The following is a 26159-nucleotide window of genomic DNA, read 5'->3' as shown; positions in this document are numbered from 1 at the left end:
CAAAAGACAATTAATTAGAAGCAGGTGAAGCCTTTAATTTTGTGCATTTCAAAGCTAAGTCGTAGATTGTGTTTTAGCAAGTGTCCGTGTATATTCTTCCGATTTCCAAAAAAAGGAAAAGGGCCCCGGTGTGAATGCACAGACTCCCATATCCCTCCCATGCGACGGGCCGCGGCCGGGTGCGCGGGCGCGGAGCCGGAGCGTGCATTGCCCGCGCCCAGCGCCGGCCGGGATCCCGCAAAACTGAAAGCAGGTAGAGGCACTTCCTGCAGGCAGAATTAAAGCGAGAGAAAGGGAGTTTTCCTCTGATCTCCCTCAAAAACCAATCAGGCCAGATCAGCCAGGCGTTGATTCTCCCTCCGTCCCTCCTACACCTTTTCCAAGGGCCCAATGGCCTTGTCCCTCTGGGAGATTGACTAGAGTCACATGAGCTGCACCAAGGGCAGGTAACTCAGGAGAGGGGAAGGGGAAGGGGGAAGGAAAAAAAAAAAAAAAAAAAAAAGCGAAAAAAAAAAAAGCCTAAGCCCAGGCTGGGCTTCTGCCATGATGTCAGAGGGAAAGAAACCCACAGCTTGCTAATTTCGCCTCCCAATCAGCCCCGGGAAGAAGGAGATCACCGGGAACAGGTAGAGATGCAAGCTTTCTCCATTTTTTTTTGTCTCAAACACCCTACCTCATAAATAGCTCTTTCTCTCCTCTTGATATTGTGACTCCTTGTTCGCTCCTTTCCCCTTTGATCACTTGGAGGTAGGGGGTGAGCCTTGTGGGATTTTTTTGTTCTTTTTTTGTGTGTGTCTTTCTTTTTTTTTCTTTTTTTTTTTTTCTCTCTTTTTTTTTGACCTCTGCTTTTGATTGTAGTTGTTTCCCCCTGTGGTCATGACGGCTTCGCACAGTGACTCTTTGGTGGTGTTGTTTGGGGCAACAGCTGGTGCATATGGGGCTAAACTGGGTTCGGATGAGAGGGAACTAATTCTCTTGGTGTGGCAAGTTGTGGATCTACACAGCAAGAAGGTATGGCTTCGACACCCGGTCCGAGGGCGCGTTCCCCGGGCGCAGGGCGAGCAGGCTGGCCTTGCCGCTCGCCGCCTCCCCGGAGCCGTTTGTTCATTTCACAAATGCACCGAGGGGAGGGAGCGGGGCCGCCGTGCCCGGGGCTCAGGCGCTCCCCGGGGCAGGAGCTCAAGACGGTCCTTTTTGTACCGTTTTAAGCGAAGAAGGAACTTTTAAATAAAGTTTGGCCGCTTCCACCCCCCTGCCCCGTCCCCCCCTAAAACATTTGCAGCTTCAAAGTCGAAGATGTCTACGGACTTTTGAAGCTTTAAAACAAAAAGCTGCCCTCAGTAGGCTCCAGGCGGGCGTGCTTTCCTGGGAGCTGGCTCAGGGTAACCGTTGGACCCTTTGCGGCCTGCTGAGGGAGACTTTTTTTTTTTTTCCACAAAGCAATGTTTGGCTAACCTTTAAGAGAATATTGTTTTCCTTTAATTTTTTAGACTAATCTGGAAATATGCTCTATTTTTTTTTTTTCCAAAAGCTGTAACCTAAACAAGAACCCCTAGCGATGAAGGGCTTTGATAAAACATGACTATCAATTTCATTAATAGATTCAGGAAACTGCCTTAATATTACGTGATCTGCCCTTTGCAATTCACAACTCCGCAAAAGTCGGTGCTAACTGCAAAAGGCGTCACATGAAAACCGGCTCCGATCCACGGAAGCAGAGAGCGTGGCTCTCCTGGGTGGGAGGGAGAGAAACCGAGGCGAAAGGTTTCGATTTGTGAAATCGACAAATGCTTTATCTCATTGCGATCGTTATCGGGAACGTGATACTGCACCTTTCTGATTTTTCTCCAGTCTGAATGCATTGTTAAAAAGGGCTAATTAGATTGCTCCTCACTTTTGTCCATAATTTCTTAAACGTTTTTAGGTAGGGACACTACACAAATCCCTGGTGAAAGCAGACAACTTGGACTTAAGTGACCAGTGTCGCGAAGTGAGTGGCTTAACACCAGAGGGATTGGGCAAAGCTGAACCACTGGACCGGGTTCTTCAACAGGTGAGGTGCTGCTCTTGGGAGCAGGGGCTATTCGGGGTGAAGCCTGGGGACAAGATTCCATTGATTTGATAAAAGACATTGACTTTAATTTTGCCTTTCACTTTGAAATGACTAGCAAGTTTTTGTGCTTATTTTAAAGTGAACCCAAAAGAGACCTGAACCAGTTGAAACAGGAACCCCATAATTTTGAAAGCGTTATCTACAATACCAGAGTATTTGAGCTGATGCTCTAGTCCCTGGAAGATCGGGCTTCTGATTATTTTGACGAGTCTACTTTCATTCCAAATTTCTCTTACTCAAGCCTTGAAAGAGTAGATCTATAAGAGCACTACTTAATTTAGCAGTGCTAATCAAACTTTCAAAATTCAGGTGGTATGTTTTAACCTACAGGTTCACTGTTATAATGTGTATTAAAAAACTTGACCTTTTCTCATGTGTTATTAAAGTTACTTGAAATCTTCAAAACTATACTTTCATAAAACATCAGCTGTGCTTGTGTATCACTTTTCCAGATGAGCTTAATTAGTTTAGTGGATTATAGAGGGATTAGGTTTTTCCTACAATTCATGTATTTTACTCTTTGGCTCACTTAAATGTCACAATAAGACAGTAAATCTGTAAATTTGTATGATCCTTGTGGTTCAAGAGGCCCTAAGTTCCCTAAAAAATTTTAATGCAAGTAATGTATACATATGCAGTTCCTGAAAGTTTTCTTGCTTTCACTGCCTTTTCTATATATAAAATGTGCTTGAATGGAAAAATACAATAGTGCGTTTTTGAGTAACATATGAAACTGGCTTTCCACACCTTGTCTGAATCATTCGTAGGTGTGTTTCGGCAAGAAACTTGCTTAGGCAGTAGAACAGGTTCATGTTGCTGTAACTTCTGGTGACACAGATAACTTGGCAGGCTAGGTCCTAACCCTCTTTGATACTGAATGGTTAACACTTCTCTCTGGAGTATGTTTGAAAATAGAAATGTGTAACTTTTATGTCTTAAAATCTGTCAGCATTACTGCAGATGGCTTTTATTTTACTTGCACTAGTTTTGCTAGTGTCCAAGAGCAAGAGGTGATTTTTTTTTTCCTTTTTTTTTTTTTTTTTTAAAGCTTCAGAATAACCCCTGAGAAAATGTGCAGCTGCAGGTTTGATCTTGTCCCAGATCTTGCACTAAAGACATCTGGAACAGCTTAGCCTAGTACACTCTGTTTACCTTTATAACAGACACACTTTAATTATACTCAATACTTTATGAGAGATTGTATCTTATTGCCGTAAATTGCACTGTAGGTGGGTCTGCTTTAGCAAATAAAAGGAAATACTACCTTTGTATGTAGGTGGGTAGAGACTCTTGAAAAACAACAAATTTTTTTCCTTTTTCATTGGCGTATTTATGCAACTAAATAATGATTTTGCTGTTAATTGTTGGATGCGAGTTGTGATGTGGCCAGTTCCGTCATAAGTTTTCTGGAACACACTTTACCTAAACTTGTCTCCCTTGCCCTCCATGTGTACTGACTCTGTGGGATTTGGGAGAGAATTAATTCATCCTCCCACTTGCAATGGTGGCAAAAAGCAAAATTCCATATTCTTTTATAATAGATCCTTTTCTATATTTTTGAAGATGAGTCCATTAAATATTTTGATTGCTTCATGTATTTTAAAGATGAGTCAGGTATTTGTCCACACATACAGATTTTTTTTTTTTCTTGGTGAAGTGTTTAGATTAGCAAAAGCACAGGTGGGTGAAGTGGTTATTTGAAAAGGAGGAGGAAAAGGAAGTAGATTTGTACCTTGATTTGAGATAATATTATAGAGTATATGAAATAAGATTTCCACACCCTGCTTGGATTGTGGTAGAAAATTTGATGATGCAGCTGAAAATTGCTCACTTTAGCACACATCTCAATCATGTAAATGAATGTTTCAGTGCCTGCTTCTGGCTTTTGCCTTGGGTTCCCAGTCTCTACAGGTAGAGGGAAGTGAGAATCACTAAGCACAAATCCATTGTAATTTTTATCTGTGCCTCAGAGGTCTCTTCCAACCTCAACCATTCTGTGATTCTGATTCTATGATTCGTAACTGGTAGTAAATCAGCTACTGTGGGACTGGAGTTTTTCCACTGACCACAGAAAGCCTCCTTCTGTTACTATTTAGTTCATTTTCCAGCAATGATACGGTCTACCAAAAACCTGTCATCTGTGGTTAAGTCTTTACTCTGCTTGCAACAAGGCACTTCAACAAATGATGCATCATGTCAATTTTACTTCATATTCTTACAGCATTACATCTCACATAACTTACTACTTGGGTTTGTCTTAAGAAATATTCTGAAATAGGGTTCCCCACTGATATATTTTTGCTGTGTAATTCTACGAAGTTGAAATACTGAAGCACGGTGCCCCCAAATAACTGAGCTGTTCGCTGCAGTGTATGTTCTATACGTTTTGCTGCAAGCTTTTAAATACTGTCCTTGTCCAGGGTAATAAGCATTTGATCTCACAGATGCTAGTGCATTTATGGGATCCAGCTATATCTTCTGATAGGTGTTGTGCCGTGTTTTGATAACTATGTTTTGGGTGGGGAGGGGAGATCCTGGTAATGTACAAATATTAGGGAAATAGTTACTTGAAGTCATAAAATATGTGCCCTTTGGAAGCAGTCTGCTTGATGTATTTAGTTCAAAATGGTATTAATAACTTACCTCGGTTGTTGAACCAATAATGGTGAACTTATAGCTGCTGACTGAGATGTGTTGCTGTAGTTGCAGAATGCTATCAAGTAGAAAAATGTGAGGATTTTTTTTTTTAACTAAGTAGGAGATCTCCTGTTCAAGTGTGTATTTGGAACTGTCTTGAGCCTGTGATGTAAGCCTCTAAACATGCATTACCTACACTACTTACTAAAGGGAATAGCATCCTACGTTTCTTCCTGCATTACTGGAACATTCTTGGTAGGTTTCATTGTTCAGATCCTCAAATCACAGGACTGGCTTATTTAGCATGTTATTATATTTTTCTAGATAACTGCTGCAGCTTTATGATTTCCCAGTTTCCAAGCTTTGAAGGGAGAAACTTATTTTCAGGTTGCTCTCTGAAACTTTGCAGGCATGGAAGCTTGCTTTTAAAGAGCAAAATGAAAATGAACTTTGCCTTTCTCTCAGCCCCATTACTCTGTCATCAAAAAGCTGACATCTTCATGTGCTTCTCTGTTTCTAGCCATGGAGGTTCTAAGTTAAAGATCGAATACTAAGTTGAAAGTGTTGTGGATTTCTTAATCCTTCCCATACAGAAAACTTGGCTGAATCAGCATGACTTGCCTTAAGACATGTTACTTTCCTTTTGCAAGGCAATATTTGCATGTCTCCCTGACAAAGGGTAAGTCTAAGAAGAGCTAATAATTTTGGAGAGTTGTCTGCAGTATTTAGCTGTAATTACCATCTTACTTTGAATATATATAAAAAGAGGTTCTCGTGAGAGCTGGGTCTGCTTTTGGACCTATTGAAAGCATCCAAATTTCATCTATAGATTGACATTTATGAAAGATGGTCCTAGTCTTGCTGATCTTTCATCACATTGTACATTGAATCCAATACATCAGTGATAGATTTGATTCATATTCTTAAACATAGAAGGATGAAACTGGGCCTTTTCTCCCCCACTCTCCTAAACGATGCACACCTTGAAAATACTGAGGGGTTGCCACTTCATCAGGTGATAGCAAATTACCAGTTCACCAAATTATGTTTGGATGCCTATTGATCATCTAGCTGAGCTGCAGGTGCAGTTTATTTTCTCACATATCAACAAATTCAGCAAGAAACAAGCTGGTTAGATGAGCATTTGGAAACAAATGGGATGGGGGGGAGAGGCAGAAGAACCAGTGAATTCCTCTAACCTGATAAACCGGTTACAACTTTTTTTTCTTTTTTTTAAGAGAAACTTGTTCTGCAGCTTCTTCTTCACAAAGTGCTAGCAGAAAGTTTTCTTGGCTCACTTGCCAGCTGTCACACCTTCATTTTGGATAAATGATTTTTTTGGAATATTTTTTTTAAATACACCTCTGAACCTTCAGACTTCAGAAAAAAGCCTGAAAACGCAGGGTGTTTTTTCGAGGTTGGGTTGTTTGGGATTTTTTGAGTCTCATGGTTGGTCTTCCTACTTCAGATTAATTTGTGACTGCATCACCTCAATAAAACTCCTGACAGAGTCTGTATTTTGGAATATTTGCTGGGTCTGAGTTCTGAAGTTTTGGAGCAGGTGTTTGGCAAACCTTTGGCAAGTGCTACTGAGCAGGCTGTTCTCTCTACAACAAATATTTAGGGTGTAGTTTCACAAGATTTGGCTTCAGCAGTGAAGCCAGCTTCTTTCTTGCCCCTGCACCGTACTTTGCCATCTTTTTGTTGTGTCAGTAAAACTCTTTGTGAAGCTGTGCTGTAAACAGAATCACTGAAGTGAGCAGGTAGGGTGGGAACTTCTAAGCTGCTTTGCTGTCCAAGCTCACGTCCCATGAAACTACACCCTTTGGTTGTATTTTCATGATCCAACATGTTTGGTGGTGATACCAGCTTAAGGTATTTCTGCCCCTGCATTGTGTTCTCAAGATGCAGTTGATGAAAACTTTTTAGTGGCACCTTTTACTTAGGTAGGTGCTGCTACATGGACCTCCCTCACCTGCGTTCTGCCGATACAAAAGTTTTCAGGGCTGCATATTAAACTGGAGCGGGGCACTGTTCTGAGTTAAAACCAGTTCTGGTTTGAAGCAGTCCTGTCTGATGTACAGTGTGGCAGATTAGGTGGTGTCTTGGCTGCCCTCAGAAAAACTAAGGCATGGACAAGCAGTGCAGGTGAAAGGAGAGAAATGTTTTAAGACAGATTGGCCACCAAACAGTTTGTATTGTGAAACTATGGCCTTGGTTTGGTGTCAGCAGTGAGTGATGAGGATTTCCTGACAGACACAAGGTGGCCTTCAGGTTGTCAGGGCAGGTAAGTGATAAACTCCTGCTTTTTCAGGAGGGCTGAGTGTACTATGTGTACTATGTAGGAGTTCTTACTATATATTAGTATCTAATAGCTCTCTATCTCTATTGGTAAACTTAGATGAGCGTTGGTTATGTTTGATACCTAATACTGGAATATTATCAGTGTTTATTGTGGGGTAGCTGCAGGCTGTTATTGCTTGGAATTTTTTTTATTTAGCAGTGAAAATGGATGGCTAACTCTTGTTTCAGAACCCTAGTTGTAATTCAATCACTGATGGTATAGCTAAACTACTTTTTCCCTTTACAAATCCTCTGTGCTACCCAGCTCCCATTACGTTATTATTGAAACACTCAAATCTGTTCTCTCAAAACCTGAGAAATTAGCAGAAACAGTTCCTCTGTTGTGTATATAATATATATACATATACATGAATATACATATGTAGATCATGTGAATGCATTTGTTATTGGCAGCATTTATGTTCTGTTAGGTTTCTCTGAAGGCTGTAATACTTTCATCTGAATTCCTCGAGTATTCTCTTAAACCTTGCTTTGTTCCTATATTTAGGTGCATTTCACTTCAGAATAAGCAGAGAATTAGATAAAGGAATTTGTCTAAAGCTGCATATTCTTTGCAAGCATAAAAATGTGGTAGTCTTGGCTAGCTGAGCTACCTTTCTCTTAAAATTAGAAGTGCCAATATTCATTAGGAGTGAATAATTTGGCCCAGTGGTTTGAGGATGAGCCTAAGTAAACTTTTCATGACAGCAGATGCTGCTGCTTATTCTGGTAAAGTGAAATGGTAGTATTAAATCTCTTACCAAGTCTGGGTGGATTAACATATATATAAAAATAAACTTTACTATGACCTGTTCGGAATGGCTTGAAACTCCTGTCTTCACACAGTGTGATGTTGTGTAGTGTTTGAAAATTGTGTCACTAGCACATTTGGATGTTCTTGCAGCTATAATAGTATATCTGAATACTTGAATTTCTCTTGATATTGTATTTGCAGCTTTTTGTAAAAGTCATTGGAAGACAGTAAAACACAGGGTAGAAGCCTTTTAATACAAAGATTGCCTGTTTACATGATCCTCAAAGACTTTGAACTTCTTTCCTCTTAACTTGTTCTAAGTAGCTACTGAAAAAGTCACTGGAAATGTGTTAATGAACTTTTTTCAGGGTTTTCAAAAGTGATTGAGGAATAACAAATGAGGAAAAAAGGATTTGTATTCTACCATTTTGACAATAAGTATACATGCAGTGCTTCTACTTAGAAAACTTCGTGTGGGTACTCTGGATTATCTGCAAACCTCCACTGTTTCCCCCTTCCTCTAATAGTGCTTTTCCTGGTTCTTGTCACAGCTTTTGAAAGGGTTGCACAGTTCTTGCATCTGTGTGTTGGTTTACTTGGAAATTTTTTTTGCTTTTTTTAAAAAAACACCCTTAAGTTATATGCTGAAGGTCTTGGGTAGCTAAGTGCTGCCAAACGAGGGCAACATCTCTGTCAATGTGTTGCAGCGCTTCTTTGCTGAACACTTAGGTTTAAGAGTGACGCATAGATGCTGGAATTGATATTGCTAGCAAAGCAGTGTTGTGGCCAAAACTAAAAATGCTGATTGGAGATTTATTTATTTTTTATAGCAACATAATGTCAGCCCTGTTTTATAATTTTTGTGGTTAAAATTGGAACTTTTATGCCTCTTATTTAGAAACATAAACATAATTCCTCATCTTCCTCACGTTCACATCTCTCATCTCCTGTCTGCTCTGGAAAAGCTTTTTTTTTCTTCATAATAGTCGCTGCTTTGTGTAAAAACTGCAGAGATACCATGTTGTTGCTTTCCTCCATGATCATTTTGTTAGTTATAACCTTATTTCAATAAAGGAGGAAGATGTTGATCCTCTGAAGGCAACTTCATGTGTGTGTCCTAAGAAGGTACTGTATCAGAAGTCATGTTTGCTCTGTGAACTGTTTTTTAGTGCTCTGCTCTGATAAATGTGTTGAAGTTCTTTAAACTGTTCACAACTTACTCCAGTATACTTCTATACAATAGCCTGTATTCTTGCTTTGTTTATAAACAGGTGCTTTACTCGTCCCTCCCTCATTAAATCCACGTGCTGTGAAGGTAGATGTGAGTTATAAGATAAATGTTATGCAAAAGGTATTGGGAATTGAAATTTAAATGCTTGCCACTTGTGATGAGTGACAAAACCCTGCCACTTCACCCAAACTTCCATTTTAAAAATATTTTTGTTTTTCTTTCCCCCTGCTACCTTTCTTTGTAGAGCTGTGGTGGGCAGAGAGGGGCAAAAGCTATTGAGAAATCGATATTGTGTTAGCACTAAAATATTGGAAAGAAACTTAAAATTAAGATACAGTTGTATTCTCATTCACAAAAACTTGGCTCCTGTGATGGTTTTGGACACACGTTAGCTTAAAAGAAAAGGTTCTATTACTAGAGCTCTAGGGCAGTCTCTGAATTGTGTTATCGTTCTTACTGAATTGAAATCAAAATTTAACTAGTGGTGTTTTCATTCTTTGGCTCTAATTCTAGAGAAATTTAAGCATGTTCTTTAACATTATAATGAATCGTGTAGTTGTTGGCAGTGTGTGAAACTAAACGTTTTTACAGAAATTATGGCAGAATTACTTTCCTGATAAGTAATTCTGTTGCAGTGAATTTCAGTAAGAGTAAAGTAGAGCTATAGTATGCAACTTGGAAAACAAAGTGCAAAAACCACTATGGAGGTTTTGCTTTGTAAGTGGATCTTACAGTAGCTGCATAGCTGAAAGTTAATTTAGGAGTCCTTTGCAGCTGAAGAGAAACACATCCAACCTTGAATCGAATAACTATTGGATTGGAGGGGGATGCATGAGATGGAGAACAGGAAAATACATAGCAGTCACAAGAATATGGCTATGACAGAGTTTTGGGGTTTTCTTGATTGATTACTTGAGTGTTTTAGCCAACGTTATTTCTTATGGTAGAATTAAACTGTTACAAGATGAACTTTTGCTTATTGTAAAGCATGTGAAATGACACCATGTAAATATGAAGTGCAGGAGAGGAAACCTGCTGCTCTTGTGGTATGCTTAAAGAAACAAAAGAAAATATAAATCAACCCCCTCTTCCTATAAACCTCAGACTGAGAACTGATCACAAGATGCTCTGTGAATTGCTTCATATTCCAGACAACTCAGATCAAGTCTTTTCAGTCATAATGAGCTCACTTTGGAAACAAGAAGCTACCTGAAAGAGAGGATGTAGTTCTTTAAGAGGAGGCAACATCTGAATAATGTTGCTGTTATAATGTCACCATTGATGTCCTTGTTCTGTATTGGGCAGGTCTGAATCCCTTGGAAGGCCAAGTATAAATTCTGATCTTACTCAGTTGTGAACTGCTAAAAAGTTAGAGATAATTTCTTACTCTCATTTTTCATTTTATCACAATTCCTGTTGTGTGAGTCTACTTCCCTGATCTGTGACTTTAGAATTTAAGAGATTAAAGGCAAGCTGATTTAAGCATCTCCTTCAACTTCTGCTTTATATTTTTGTGAAAGCATGTTGAACAAGAAAGGGAAAACTCCCCATTTCTGAAGTGGAGTAGAACCAGTTTATAAAAGTTTGACTTTTTTGTTGATATTTGTAAGGGTTTTAGCAAGAATCACTGGGATTCTTATATAAGGAAAGATACTTCATGGATCTCAAGGCTGTTATTCAGGAAAGTCCATGCCTATGATATTCTTACAGTGTAAGTTTAGAGATGAGGCAGGAGTAGGGGAGAATCTTGAAGGAAACTGAATTGTGGATAATAGGTATGTCTTCTTTCTTTTTATGTCTCCTTTTTACTTTCCCCAGATATTACTACAAAAACAACCTGAAAAACAACCAAATAGAAAAAAATGCTTGAATTTTTGCAGGTATTGGCTATTCTCCTACAACTAGTTAAGCCTGCACTACAAACAATGAGGTAGTGTTGAGTAAATAGAGCAGTACCATGCATTACAGTCAATAGAGCCAGTGCTAAAGATCACATTGCTAATGAAAGTTTGCCCTTGAAACAGAGGTAAGTGGGAGTGGGGGAGGTATAGAACACTGAGAGAGAGCTTGTGCTTAAATCAAGACTTTAGGAAATATTGCAGTCACGGCATTAATTAAAACCTAGAGTTTGGAAAGTATGTTCAACCTTGTCTTTCAGGCTGTAATGACTTGCTCTGTGAGTTGAGCTGATAGCAAGCAGCCTGTGAGGAGTGTGAGGCACCATTGTAATCCTGTTTGAAATGTAGGTAAAAGGTTGACAGAGTATGGATTTTTTTGCATTACTGAGATTCAGAGTTTCCTTTTGCTTAAAGACAGACTCATGAATAATCTATGCTAACAAATGCTAAGATGTTCTGTAAGATATGAATCTTTTTTGCGTTATTTTGTTTGTTTCTGATAGCTCTTTCATACCTTCAATGCCTCTTTCATACAGGTTAATTTAAAGGTGAAAACTTACTTTATCTCAGTGTTTCCTTATTTAGCAGTTTCCTGACACATAATATAGTAGTAAGTCCAGAAACTGAAATTCTTGTGTTGCTGGACTGGGGTGCTTTATCTTACACAAGGCTAACTTCAAGTAGCTTATTTGTGGAGTACTCTGCATATTTCAACACTCTCTTATGAAAACAGATAGTGCTTTTGAAGATAAAAGCTGTGACCTGATTGCTGTGACATTTAGATGGCCTGAACCATGGTCTTGCCTTTTATGCTTAATGCATTACCTGAATTAGATGCTGTAGATACCATAGCTGGAAAGCATGCAAATAATCTGGTGTTGCAAACTTCATCTAAGAAATAATTAATCAAAAAAGGTCATAAAATGCTCAAGTGGCATGGCTTGGACACATCTTTGTCTTGGCAGAAGGTTAGGTTTTTGTGTTCTTTCCTAGGAAGAATTACAGCTTTTAGTTAGCTATTGTTTACTTTGTCACACAAAGACCCAGGCCCAATTAAAATGAGCCAAAGAAAGAAATTATGTGGAAGTTTCACCCTTAGGGCAGTTTATCACAGTCCTGAGTCACAATGGTCTGTTTTCTGTGCTTTACAAACTGTCACTGGACAAACAAAGCATGACAACTGTTGCTCCCTTTCTGTATTTCATATTCTACCTGTTGCTGAACCATGCTAAACAAACCTATTTTTGTGCAGGAAATTAGCTGTAGGCTACCCTCACCTAAGCTTAAAGTTTCCAGTCCTCCTATGTAATTCTGAAAGTGTATGATGAATTTTAAAGTACTTGTCTATGTTCTGGTGAATGGAAGGATGTGACAAACTTGAAGAATATATTCCAATTTTCTCCCTTGAACTCTTGCAGTCATTATAAGAGGTATATGTAAGCTGTGGGCCTTCCTGACTTGAGGACCCATGGTGGCCTGTGTGATGACAATGAGGAGGATGACAACAGGGTGATATTACTTCCTGGAACTTCAGCTTCCCAACAAAGGAAAAGATAAAAGTGGATATCTTAACTTTTAAAATATAAATCTGTAATTTTTAACTATTCTTTTGAGGATTTGTGATGTTTGGAATTTTATGGCAGAACCCCAAGCATAGGATAGTTGAGACCTTAACTTTGTAACCTTTGTTAGCTCATGCTATGGGACAATTAATTTCTTTCTATGAGAAAGGCAACAATATGAGTTTATGTCTATACAGACACCCAGTGTAGATGACTGTTTTGGAACAGCAGCAGAAGCAGCAGTATGCGTGGTACCTGGTTTGCTGTTGTTGGACCTCTCTTCAGGAAAGAATACAAAATGTCAACAAAGTTAGTAGGTAATAAGAAGCAACATAATATACTTGAGGAGAAGACAGTCTGCAGTGCTTCAAGCTCAGTGCCACATCCTGCATCTCCTTGAGACGGAGGAGAGCAAACCTGCTCTTACACTTGCAAATTCCAAAGTTGGTTGGAAACTCTTGACTGGTTTTGGATAATATGTACATATCTCTCTCAAGTCCATTTATGGTGGCCATTGTGACTGATCACTCAGTTATTTAATACAGTTTATAGTACCTCAGGAGGCATAAGGTGATATGTAACTTGACTGGTCATATTGAGCACAGTTTTATTGTCTGTGGCATGCTGGAAATGAAAACCATGCTTTTGTCCAGGCTAGTCTTCAGTCACTAAATAATCTCAGGCATTAGTGTTCAGTAGAGCAAAAAATTGCTTTCCTCTTGATAGGAGAAATCAGACTGGCAATATTGTTTTTGAACATTTCTAGTGAGTGGACCTGGGCTGCCTCTGTCATCTTCTGCAAGTTTCCCCTGCAAAGAAATAAAACCAAGGGGCAAATTATTTTTCATGTTTGTGTCTGAATACTATCTAAATACAGTCATTTTTCCTATTTTGCTAGAAGGGGAAAAAAAGTTAGCTGCAGCTTGTGGCTGCACTGTGGCTTAGACTTCTTTTTTTTTCCATGAAGCAATTTCAGTACTAGGCCACCATGTATCCATTATCAACCATGTGGAATAGCAGTTAACAGATGAACAAAGGCAAGGGCTTATTATAGAATTCTCTGTTTAAAAAGTTACCTGAAACAATAAAGGGTTATCATACTTGTAAATACTGCTGAAATGCAGTTTGTGCACCTCCCAGTAGTATTGACATGCTTTAAATTCCTCCATTGCATGGATAAGGCTGACATTATCACCAGAGTTTGAAGAGTGAAGGAGCAGAAAACTGCTCATGGAGAGTCTTGTAAATAAATGTGAAACCCTCATGGGTGTAGGGTCTGAGGCACAAAGTCCAAGTGAAAATATTTCCCAAAGTTGGCATGTCATGGTGTGTTGTGTGTGTTTTAGCTTTGTATACCAAGCCTATGGCTTGTTACTCTTGAGACTTCTCATGCTGTATTAGAGCCTTTAAGTCTTATGGGAGGCTTCAGGGATGCTGGATGTTTGTTTTTCAGTGGTGCTCCAATCTTGTTTATGTTTTGGTTGCAGAGAAGTTCTGTTAATCAAATTTGGCTGCATCTCACCTCTTGATTTCCTTCACTTCCCCCCCCACCCCAGACAACCCGTCCTTCCCCAAACATGCACACACCCCCACACGTATACACTAGGGTGGCATCAATGATCATTAGTGTAGCTGCAGAGTAGGCAAAACGGAGTTCAAAGAGATCAGAGAATAACACAATAGCTGAGGTTGGAAGAGACCTATAGGTCTTGTCTAGTCCAACCCCTGAAAGCAGGGTCAGCTAGAGTAGGCTGCCAAGGACCATGTCCAGTTGAATCTTGAATATCTCCAAGGATGGAGATGCTGCAGCTTCTCTGCGCAGCCTGTTTCACTGTTCAACCACTGGAGATCTTCTTTCAGGAACCACACCTGCAGCTATATAATTGGTTTTGGGTGTTCTCTGGCAATACATTGTAGAGGACTTTCTGTAAAATCAGGCTTTGAGACAAGAACTGCGATATCTTTGCCTGTTAGAGCAGAACTTGGAGTAGAGAATCTTCAGAGACGCGTTTTTGGAGATGCTTTTCTTACCTCAAAGAAGACACGTCATAGTTATATGCTCTATGCTACAAGCAAAGAATGACCCACACCAAAGGCCTAAAAGACAGTCTAAAGCTCTAATATAGCAAATTACAGTAATATCTAATGAGTAATTATGATTTTTTTTTTTTAACACAAGACTGGATATCATACATGGTTATAAGCATTATGGCTTTAGTCAAAGCACATGTGATGCTCATTGCAAAGTGGTATATATGATGTTAATATGTGAAGTACATGATCTCAGTGCTAGGAGAGCTGCAATTAGAAAAGTTTAACATCTTTTTCAATTGACAATTCATGTATGGCGAAGTGTGAGTATGCATGAGAGTGAACTCTGGTATTACTGGACTGAAAAAGAAGTGCTTTATGTGGTTGCTGCTTAGGTTGTTTCTGCAACATAAAACACTGCTATATATGTGACAGTCTGTATAGATCTAACATTATTATTCATTTGTTTTGGTAAATTCTATTTGATAATCTGCCAGACTACAAGCTGTAGTTCTCAAACTTCATTATACTAATAAAATGTAACAAATTTCAGGACTTAAAATGTTGAGAAATATAGTGAATTGAAATTTCAAAATAATTTTGTAAATTTAGAAAGTGAATTGTTAGACATTCATCATATCAGCTGAACTTTCATGTCTGAGATTTTTAATATTATAATTTGTTGTCACTAGACATAATTCTACACATAAACATATGCATGTGTACACAGAGATACATATATCTGTATATTAGAGCTGCCTGCCTGTAATGGTTTCTATGCTGCCCTCCAGCTTTTTTCGAACAGTTCATTACTGGAGGAAGTCTCTTATGTAGGTAAAATAATTTGCAAAAGAGATCTAAAACAGATCTCTAGCTTCTGCTTCACATGGAAATGCATGCTGGTCAGAGTGGAAATTTATTCTTGATTTCTTAAAATGAATATGGAAAAACCCATGTAGCTAATTTTTGAGGTTTGAGCAAAAGAGGATTAAGCAGTTCACATTTATGTGCCTCAGATAAAACTTTTCTCATCTGAAACAGTGTGTTTTATGGATCTGTGGAGTATATTTTCACTTTCTCTAGGACAGTTACATATTAGTAATATGAGCTCTTTAAACTCGAGGGAATATATTGGAATATATGAGCCTAGGTGAACTGAAATAACTTTTCTTCTAAATTATTCCTGAATTTTCTTTTTAATAATGACCAAAACATGTGACTCCTGAATAAATGTTGTTTTGTTTTGTTTTCTTGCAAAAGACTGATCTAGAACTCTAAGCCTGTTCAAATTCTTTTGACAGGCTTTATCCCAAATCAAATATCATCCGTTTGTCTTGTGTCTTAATTTTTGACTGGACCAGGTATGATTTGTCCTCTCATACCAGTCTAAAGATGGCATAGAACTCAAAATGAGCACTTTTTGTTATGCTAATTTGGCAGAAACTTGATCATGTATTTATGTGTAATCACCGAATTGTTATCTCTGGGCAATTTAGGAACATGCCTGTCAATACCACTGATTTGAAACCAGATCTGAACACCGTGAGGACCATCCTTTGTCCAAAGACTATTGATAAACCTAATAACTCATCTTTCTACTTGGGAATAGATGCATGTCTAGTTTAAGTGTGAACTACAAACTCAACTGCTTTCTGGATTTTTATGTTCTACTTTAGCATAACATTCCAGACCTGGCTAAATTGCAAGGGTGCCTTTTAATTCTGAAGCTTTGTGGATAGTTTTGTGTCTCATCTGGTGCTGTTAACTGTGGTGGGTCAGTAGGGCTAAAAGACACCAAAGAGAGAAACTTTGGGCATTGCTAAAGGAAAGGATCCCAGTTTGAAGACACACTAGGAGTTGCTGGAGGTCTGATTAGTAAGAAGCAGCCAAATTTTCTGTTATTTCTCAGAGGTGAATTAAAGACAGAATCCCGCAGAGCATCTTGGTGTTTTAGAAATGGTTCAGTGGACAGTATGGATGCATTCTGCAACTGAATTATCTCAGTATTTCATTACCATGCCAGGCACAGATACAGCGCAGATGCAGTGGCCTTTCTCAAGGATGAGAGCTATTTTTAGTTAGGGAAATGGGAATATCCAAATAGCCAAAGGTTTATTTTAGTGCATCATGCATCATAACTATAGAAAGAGCTTAATGACGAATCTTCTTGTTTCTCTAAGATCCACAGCTTTGTTCAGTTAGTTAAGGCAACACGAAGGGGGCTGTGTCATTTCAGCCTCTTGGGATTCATTTGCAGCAAACACAGCGGCTTGTGCTGGCTTTCATCCAGCTTTGCTGCTGGCGAAACATGTCTCTTCGTTCTCTTTGTACTCTCGGCTACATGACCAAAATCCTGTTTAGCCAGTTTTTCAAACTGGTGCTCAAACTCTGTCCTTCCCTCTCACCACCTTTTCTGTAAGAACTGTTTTAGGTTTCATGGAGGTAAATGTACGGAGCAGCTTGTTTGATTCTTCCTCTTTTTCTTCAGTTTTTTATCTCAGTATTGAATTACTGAACATATTCCTTTAAATATGGAACGATTCATCAAAGCTCTACTAAAGAGACTGATCTGGTGGAATAAGCAATAAAGGGTGGAGGGCGATGCCAATACACTGTGGTTCTTGCAGTCAAAATAAGGGCTGGTTGCAAGATGCAAACAGTGGTAATTAACTCTGTATAACTCTGTTGCTATGAAATGAGTAGATTAACAGGGGAGACACAGGGTGTGTGAGCTTGGTGGAGGAAGTCTTAAGGTGGGGCAGCTTTGCATGCTGAAGGGGGGGGAGTGCTATGGAGGGCAGCGTGAAGATGAATGACAGGAGGTAAATAGCTGAGATGGTTTTTATTAGTGGAGTGAAGGAGATGTGGATGGAATTTACAAAATGACAGAGTTGTGGACAGGTTGTTCGACATGTGAGACAAAAAAAAAAAGTGATGTAAATCTGGCACTGGTCTTAACTTGTCCTTAGCTTGCTACATTTAGGTGGTTCGAGGTGGTTTTTTGAAATGCTGCCTGAAATTCATAGTGCGAAAAAGGAGGCTGAAGATGGCTTTTCCACAGGAATGCTGAATTGCTTAACTTATATTTCAGTGTGGCTTTATAAACACATCTGCACTGGTTGCTTTAACTCATTTTGGTACATGTGGTAGGCTGTATCTATTGCTGTATCTAAAGACTTTTAAGGGTCCAGCGTAATCTATCGTAATGAGAGCTGGTCCACAGCTTACCACATACTTAACCTTTCCAGAATTTGGATACATCTCATGTAGATGAAAGAAGCCAATTCAGGCTAATCTCAAATATCTGTTGTTCCTCTGTGGCAGGGTTATGCTTGCTGTTTTGCCTCATGCTCTTCTCCTAGGTGAATCTTCCCATTCATGCTCTGCTATCCCATTCCTCTCCTCAGTTAACCTATGCGATAGCTGAGCTGTTTTGGATAGGAGGGATTGCTTATGTCTCCTGACTATTCTTCCCACACTCCTTTTGCCCTCTTCTGGAGAAGTACACCCCAAAGTTTGAAAAAAGCTGGTTTTAAAATAGAAGTTTCTAAATAAGCACTCAGCAAGGCCTGCCAACCTTGTGGCATTTTATCTAAGGCACTTTAAGTTGCTAGCCTCTAGTAAGAAAAGTAGAATTGTTTTGACATATCGATTGTCCCATTGGAAAGGAGTTTGAAACGTTGAATGTTATCACTGACATTTAATAAATATGCAGTGCAAATACTTGGGCTTAGTTAAAAATAAAAACTAAATAAATGCAGCCTCTCATGCCACCTTTAAACCTCAGTACACTTGGAGTGTTGGGCTTATTGGTGTCCTTATGCAATATTTCACTCTTCTTGATGTCTTCTCACCAGGGGCCTCTGAAAACAGCTTTGTTGTGTATGTGTCTTTTCAGCTGTACATTGTGTGGGAAACACCATCTGAAAAAAATGTGAATATTTCAGTGCAACTGTCTTGATTTTTACCAACTTGACTTACACCATTTGGCCTGAGCATTTCCTCTCTTGCCCAAACATTTTTCTCCTTTTGTTTTCTAACTTGGTGAAGACTTCTTGAACTACAGTTCTTATGTTCTATTTGTAAAGCAGGAGGCTGCGTACATTTGCTGCTTCCCTCAAATCGTGTGTGTTGGATTTCTTCTTGTATCTGATCAAAATAGCTCCCTAATTGCACTCTTTATATGGGTTCTTGTGCATCTTCAGAAGCACAGGGTACAAAGGTGAAGGTTTGGGGAGTGTTTTATTATCAGTAAGAGTCTGCTTCCTTTTGGCAAGAATCCCTGTACACCTTCTGGAGGCTAGTTCCTATCACCATTTCCAATCCCTTTTGACACATATTTGCTCTTTACTCTGCCCAGAAGGTAAAACAGAAAGCAATAAGGCACTACATTTAGTAAGAAGGCAATTCTCCTCATGTCTGTTATTGTGGTGAGAATATTTGTTGTTGCTCTGTGACTGTGGCAGTCCCTAGAACTGCATTTCTGAAGTGGTTCCTTTTGAGTCCTCTGGAATTTTCTTCTTTTTCTGGTGTTTACACATCAGCTGAGGTATTTTGAGCACTCTCAGATCTCAATTTTCTGACTTTAAATCATCCTTAAACAATGCCTTGCTTTATAGCCTCAGGTTCTTCAAGACTTCAGCTTGTGGTAGGAACACAACCTGAACTAGCAATCAGAAGGAAACTGGCTTTCTAAATCTGCAAGAGTTTGGGTTGGTTGTTTGATTTATTTTTTTATTTTATTTTATTTTTGGAGGGTGGTGGTGTGGTGTGGGGGGAGGGGTGGTGTGTTTGTTGTTTTTGTGTGTTTTGGTAGTGTGCAAAGAATTGCATTTTAAAGGGTTTTTTGAAGGGGATATTTCACACTTAAAGTTTCAAATATCTTCTGTTTGATATTAAATAACTTCATTTTATAGATATATTTATATCTGTGTATATATCCGCAAATTAAGCAATTTACATAAGATGCTGATGTAACTGCCTGCCCCTCAGTTCTCTGTCTTGATATGTAGTAGCCGCTACTACAGCATTTCTGAACTCAAATTGGTAGTGGAACACTGGTTAGCTGTCCAAGCCTAGAAAAGGGCCGGAATCGGATTTGAGCAGTTACTTTGAAATAAAGCCTGGTAATCATGTCTGCTCCTAAACCATGTTCAAGACATGATTTCTCCCTTGTGGAGCATTACCTTTGGGACGCAGATCCTGCAACATTTGTTCACACAGTGAATACTGTGTAGCTGTGGGAGCAGATCATTAGGACATCATCTTTCCTGAGCAGAGACTGTGACTAATGTAAAGTGTCACATGTGTTGATAAAATAAAGCAACCCTCCTTTCCCCCCATAGACAGGTTAAAAGCCAGCATAAAGATACTGTCTGAGTTTCAAGTCAACTTGTAATTTGCTTTTGGGGGTTGGTTGTTTTGGGTTTGTAAGGTATTGCTGAGAGCAGTGGGTGGCTACTGCATCATGATGGTAATTATTGCTTTGTTTGTGAGGTGATGCTTTCCTGGGAGGGAGTAGCATCAAGAGGGAAGCTCAGAATAATTATATTTGTCCCCTTGAAAGGTAGCTAACAAGCTACTATTTGCTGATTTGATACAGGTAGGTACTATATAATACATTAGTTGATTATTATGAGCCAGGAATTTAACACTGGTATGGAGTAATAAAAGGCTAGAAAGTGTTGTATAAGGATGGAAAATAACATTGAACAAGACAAAGACAAATAGAGCTCTTTCCTCTTGAGAATTAACCTATTGGGGGTTATCCATCCTAGAGGTAAGGAATAATTTTGTTTTATCTAGTGTTTGTAACACTGTATCTCTACCAAGAACTTCCATTGGCTTGAATCCAATTTGATTATAATTTCACTTCTGTAAGTATTAGACCACAGTTTGTTTGGTTTTTCTTAGCGTATAACTTTCGACACATTAGTAAATCCTAATGGGTAGCTTTCTTCTTTTTGAGGTTCAAAAAAAAAAATCATTAAGGACATAACCGAAGTCAAAGTTGCCATAGGAGAAGAAAGGCTATTGCAAAATCAGTGTTGTGATTGGTTTTGAAAGTTGTTTTTTTTTTTCCCCCCAAATATTTCATAGCTTTTATTATAGTTACTTCAGATTTTGAACACTACCATTATAATACCATGACTTTTCATATAAACTCATAATTCTGCCATATTATCCTAATTGTTCTTTTTACCATACTGCTGTGTTCTTATTTTCTATTCTGCAAATGCATACAGTTTATTTGCCTGTCTTTATCAGGAGCCCACGTCTGTTCTCCATCATGTTTTTTCAAAAGCTGTTATAAGTGCTGAGTTATTTTATCTTCTTAAAAGAAAAAAAAAGTGTTGTAATAATAAGTGCTCATTTTATGGAATTATCTGTATCAGTCAGTACAATGAAATTTTTAACTTTATTTTTCAGTTTAGTCAGCTGGTATCCAGTGATTTGAAAGTACTTGGACGGAGCTCTTACACACTCTGCAGTGATGGCCAGTTACTCATTCGACAAGTCCTCCACCCAGAAACATCTAAGAAGGTATGAGATCAGATCTGATGCAGAAGGGCAGTACTGTATTTTAAGGACATCAAAGAAAATAGCTTATGTGAGTTTGAGATGAGCAACACAATTGGGAACTAGCCTTGGGAACTATAGTGTTCCAAGAATATTTAAGATAATGCCCTCCCTGTCTCAGCCCTGAGTAGCAGAGAAGTAGTTCTTGGTGCTTGCTCTTGGAAGTCAGCTACAGTATTTGAGGATACCCAGATGAGCATAATGAAGAGTAAAATGAGGAAAGACAGGCTAGAGATAGCAACAATACAAATACTTTGAATTCTGTGTCTCAGGAAGTGGAAGCAAAGGTGCAGGTCTAACCTCAGCAGAAGTGATGGAGAACTGTTGCTTTGTTTAGGCTTGAGTTAAACCACAGGTTCTGTGCGGAGCCACGGGTTTCTACCAAGATCTGAAATTGGTAGGAGCCATGTGTCAGTGTCCTGTAGAGAGTAAACACACAGGCAGTGACTTGCTCTGGAGACTGGCAGTGGTTCCCCATCAGCATTAATTCAGCGGAAAGTAGTGCTGCAGCTTATTTGCTACTCCCACACGAAGCAGCAGTTCCACTCCAAGTTCCTGCAAGGGCTTAGAGCAGGCTGTCTTGCAAAGGGAGAAGAATCTTGCCTTTGTGCAGGGTGGTGGTTCTTGCGTTAGCCTGCTTGGCAGGGTCTGCAGGGACCCTGCGGGAATGGGAGCTGCTGACATGGAAGGAGTTGACTGATCAGTTGTATTTTTTTTCTCTATATAAGGGTATTGGCTCGTGCTGAGTTTCTACAAATATTCATTTGGCATTTGTGTTATATTAAAACATAACGCTGTGGCTTTTTATGAAACGCGCATGTTTATGTAGGAATGAAGCAAGTAAGGAAACAGGAATGATATTTAGCATTCAAATGTGATAGTACTTTTTTTTTGGTGGGTAGTTCTTTGTATTCCTTCTTGAAACAAATGGACTAAACCAAAACAAACACATTGTGGAAGAAATAATTGTCCATACCAGATCAAGGAATGGATCTGATCAAGTGTTAAGTCTCTTAATACTGCAATTTTTTATCTTTTTTTTCTCCTTCAATCTTTTTCATTTGTAAAAGTTTATTTCTCCTTGCACATTAAATATTAGTAAGCCTCAGACCTTAGCTCTTGCTATTCTTACCGTTCTAAGAAGCATTATCTTGTGACTCTTCTTAATTCTTTATTTACAAAGGTGGGCACTGTTTGGCTAGACCAAAGTGAAACTTTTATATAGTAAGACAGTTGGAGAGTATGAGAGAGAAAGTAATGAATTAGACCAGAATTATTTGTTTTACTCCTTGAAAAAAAAAAGCTAATATCTGAATGAAGGACTGCTTAAACATTTGTTTAATAATGTTATATAATTAAAGTTCTCATCCACTGCACAACAGTAATGAACAGATGTCTTTAAGTTGCTTGAAGATATTTTGTACACTATAACAATATTTATTTAAACTTTATTACCATGTTTTGGTACAATACTGCTTTTCAGTGTAGCCACAAAAACGAAAATATAGTATCCTAATTGGGAGTATTTATAAAACAGCAAAACCTAGATTTTTTTTTTTTTCATTTTATTTTCTTCCCCAGCAGTCTTCTGTAGCTGTTTTGCACAGGTCTGCCTCTCAGAAGCTATTTGGGTTTGCTCATCTAGAGGTCTAATCCTGTAAGGCTATGGAATTTGAACTGTGTTACAAAGGAACTAAACTGGTCTATCATAGACAAGCTGATGACATGCAACTATGTGATTTTTGAGATTGCCTCATTCAGTCCAAAAATATTAATCAGAATTTAAAGGAATGGTGTTGTACAAAACAAACTTTTTGCTTTCCTTGTAGAACTTCCTGCTGTCAGACTGCTTCTATTCCTTTTATGATCTGCGCAAAGAATTTCACACTTGCTACCCTAGTTCAGCCGCCGTGAAAGATCAGACTATCAAGACCATGGCAGAATGTATCCTTTTGCTGCAGCTTTTATACCAGAATCAATCATGCTTCCTTAGGTTGTATTTCTGTGATCATTACAGGTTTTAGTCTTCTAAGACTAAGACGTGGTTTTAAAAACTTACAGGTAAAATAGAAGGAATGTTTGCCTAAGTGTGTGTTGGGGGTAGTGGCACTGCTTGTAATTTTTTTTTTTTTTTTCAATGAGTCTTAACACTGAGTTGTAAACCACATTTAGTAAATCCACTAAAGAAAATAATCACTTGCATTGATACTTGATCTTAAAGGAAAGGCTTAGCTATCAGTGGGCCTTTTCAGCATCAGCTGGCCTGGAAGCTTCTACTGTTTGCAGATAGTAATAGTTCTCTTGTATGATCCTGACTGAACTGAGTTTAAAACAAAAAAATAAAACCCAAAAACCCAACACCCTACATCTAAATTTTAGGAGGATTGTTGTGGCCCGGCTGAATGTGGTTAAAGTTCAGTTATGTTTGAAGTGATAGGAACTTATTCAGCTTTTTTTTTTTTTAAAAAACTGTTAACACTGAAATGATGTAAGCTATCAATAGTTTTCAGACTGTTGACCGTTAAAGTGAATATTAACCAGTTTATGAGCAGAGTAACAAATGTCTAATGGTCATGTGTCCCCGCTAAGACCAGTAAATTTGATTACTAGTTTGGTGTTAATATCAGGAAAGCCCTATGACTTGATTACAAATGATTGTGTGAGTCTGTTATTTTCTATAATCACCTGTTTAGATCTAGGTTTAGGGACAGATGAAACAGAAGAGGACTTTGGTGTGTGGCAGGTGAAAACCATGGTGGCTATCATTTTCAGCATGCTCTCTGAAAGTTGTAGTAAGTGAACTATTAATACAGAATGCTGAAAACTATCTTTTCTGTAAGAATTGGCAGTGGTACTGTCATTCTTAAGTAATCTCTGACCCTGGTTATATTTAAACTTCCTGTTGTTGCAGATCACGTATTTACTGAGCCTGAAACTGTGAAATACAAGTACGAAACCGGTCCTTGGTAAGTGCTCTTGTCAGGGTAGTTTACAACCGAAGATGTGTCTTGTCTGCAGCAAGGAAAGCTTGTGAATATTTCCCTGTGGTGACTGTGAAAGTAGGTTGTGTCCTGAGAACAGGAACAACGTATTCAGTAGTCTAGTGTTGCAGACTATAGCTCGTATGTCGAATGCTGTACTTTAGTCTGTCTCTTTAAAGTCACTGCAAGTTAAACGCTCTTTGTTCTCTAGCTTCTGTTTTGCATGGCAGTGAGGCTGACTTATCTTACCCAGTGGTGAAGAAATATTTGTGAACTTTCCCTAAGTCAACAGGGGTAATGGCAAGTGCACCCTATATGCAGCTGAACTACATGATGCTTCTGAAGATTGGTCTAATATGCTGTATTGCGTATTGGGTTTAGGGAGAGAAGAAGCAGAATTGTTCTTTGTTTTCAAATACATTGCAGTAACTGGAGAATGAAACATCCTAAGCATAAGTAATATGGATTCATATTTATGACTGTCTTGTAATGATCTATGTTGGATTGTTAAATCTTTCAGATAAAATTAATCCAGATCCTTATTACTTCACTTTGAGACTGTCTTCCTAATTTTTTTAAGGAACTGCTATGCAGTGACAACATAGTGCATTTTAGGTGTGGTGTATGTATATAAAAGGATTATTGCAGTTATTTTTCCTTTCTTTATTGAAATGAGTAACAGAATTAGAATACCCTCAACAGCAAATATACTTCTAATTTACAAGTTAAATTAGTTGCAAGCTGACATTTTTGTAAGGTAATGGAAAAACTAGATTTAAAGCTTACTTTGACTTTTTTTTTCTTTCTGAGCAGTAGTAAATCCGAAACAGTGGACAGTGAGACAGTAATACGTGCCAGAGGTTTGCCATGGCAGTCTTCGGACCAAGATATTGCTCGATTTTTCAAAGGACTCAACATTGCTAAGTAAGATAATAAGAATTTGTCTTGCTTTATCAGTTTGTCTTTAATAGCAAGTTTTTAAAACAGTTGTTCAACACACATCCCACACACCCCCCACTAGAGTCCTCATTTCTACTGTGTTTCCCCACCCAGGCCCCTTCCTACCCCATGGTCATGATAACTAAACCAGCCTTGGGTGTGCAAGAAAGAGTTTTGAAGCGTGTGAAGAAGAAAGGAGACTTAGCAATTGAAAACCAACATCTGTTCCTTTATTGCTAGTACCTAAAGGGAGAAACTCCTACTGCATTAATCAAGGCAGAATCCAAGGCATAATAGAAGCTTTAATTTTGTGCCAACTCTTCAGTATTGCTATACCTCGTAAACAGGCCAGATTGAGAAACCTCTAAGAGCTGCTTAGAAGAAATTTTCATATGACTGTGTGTACACCTCTGTGTATACTGGTGTGTATTTATATAGAGAGTGTGTTTAATTTAGCATACCTGTCACTTAATATATATTCCATATTCTCAACACTGAGAATTTTTTTTTTATTTAGTGGTATGAGGAAATTCAAATCTGCATCTCTGAGATGATAGGAAGGGCTTGCAAATTTACATCTGCATAGAACTTGAGAAAGCGGTGAACAGCATGAGATCCAAGATGTCGCTGAAGTGGATTCTGCAGTATAATTGTGTTACATTAAAGTGAAATTAAATTGTGGATAGTAGCAATTTCTTTTTCAGTCTGTAAACTAGGTTAAAGTCTGATTTCTCTAGTATTCTTACACAGTTGTTTATTAAATGGATTAAAGATTCAAACTAAGTTTATTTTTGTTGGTTTTACCTTCCAGAGGTGGCGTGGCTCTTTGTCTGAATGCTCAAGGAAGAAGAAACGGGGAGGCATTAGTTCGGTTTGTCAATTCTGAACAAAGAGATCTCGCGCTGGAAAGACATAAGCATCACATGGGTAGCAGATACATTGAGGTAAAATGTAGTGATTTGAAACAAATCTTTGGAGAGCAACCTGAATGTTTTAGACTACAGTTTTAAATGAGAACAAACTGCACTTCTGTTTTGCTCAAAGTACCGACACATACAGTTCTTTAACATGTGGAAGAGTGTGTGTGTTCT

General features: G+C 38.5%; 1 protein-coding gene across 3 annotated transcripts in view; it reads left to right on the top strand.

Annotated features, from left to right (window-relative positions):
* Positions 1 to 201: 201 nt before the first annotated feature.
* ESRP2 (epithelial splicing regulatory protein 2) overlaps positions 202 to 26159 on the top strand; it is a 46702-nt gene continuing 20744 nt past the window's right edge. For 2 of the 3 annotated variants that reach the window (XM_074839886.1, XM_074839884.1), the window contains exons 1-8: positions 202 to 1011; positions 1925 to 2053; positions 20999 to 21112; positions 22978 to 23092; positions 23842 to 23940; positions 24060 to 24114; positions 24943 to 25053; positions 25880 to 26012. In XM_074839886.1, coding sequence (XP_074695987.1) covers positions 877 to 1011; positions 1925 to 2053; positions 20999 to 21112; positions 22978 to 23092; positions 23842 to 23940; positions 24060 to 24114; positions 24943 to 25053; positions 25880 to 26012 — 891 coding nt within the window. In that variant the 5' untranslated portion in view covers positions 202 to 876. The remainder of the gene's footprint in view (positions 1012 to 1924; positions 2054 to 20998; positions 21113 to 22977; positions 23093 to 23841; positions 23941 to 24059; positions 24115 to 24942; positions 25054 to 25879; positions 26013 to 26159) is intronic. The other variant, XM_074839885.1, reaches the window with a different exon arrangement.

This window comes from Strix aluco, chromosome 14, assembly GCF_031877795.1.
Source record: "Strix aluco isolate bStrAlu1 chromosome 14, bStrAlu1.hap1, whole genome shotgun sequence".
Lineage (NCBI taxonomy): Eukaryota > Metazoa > Chordata > Aves > Strigiformes > Strigidae > Strix > Strix aluco.
The sequence above is the reverse complement of the archived record's forward strand: the minus strand, read 5'-3'. Positions and strand labels throughout refer to the sequence as shown.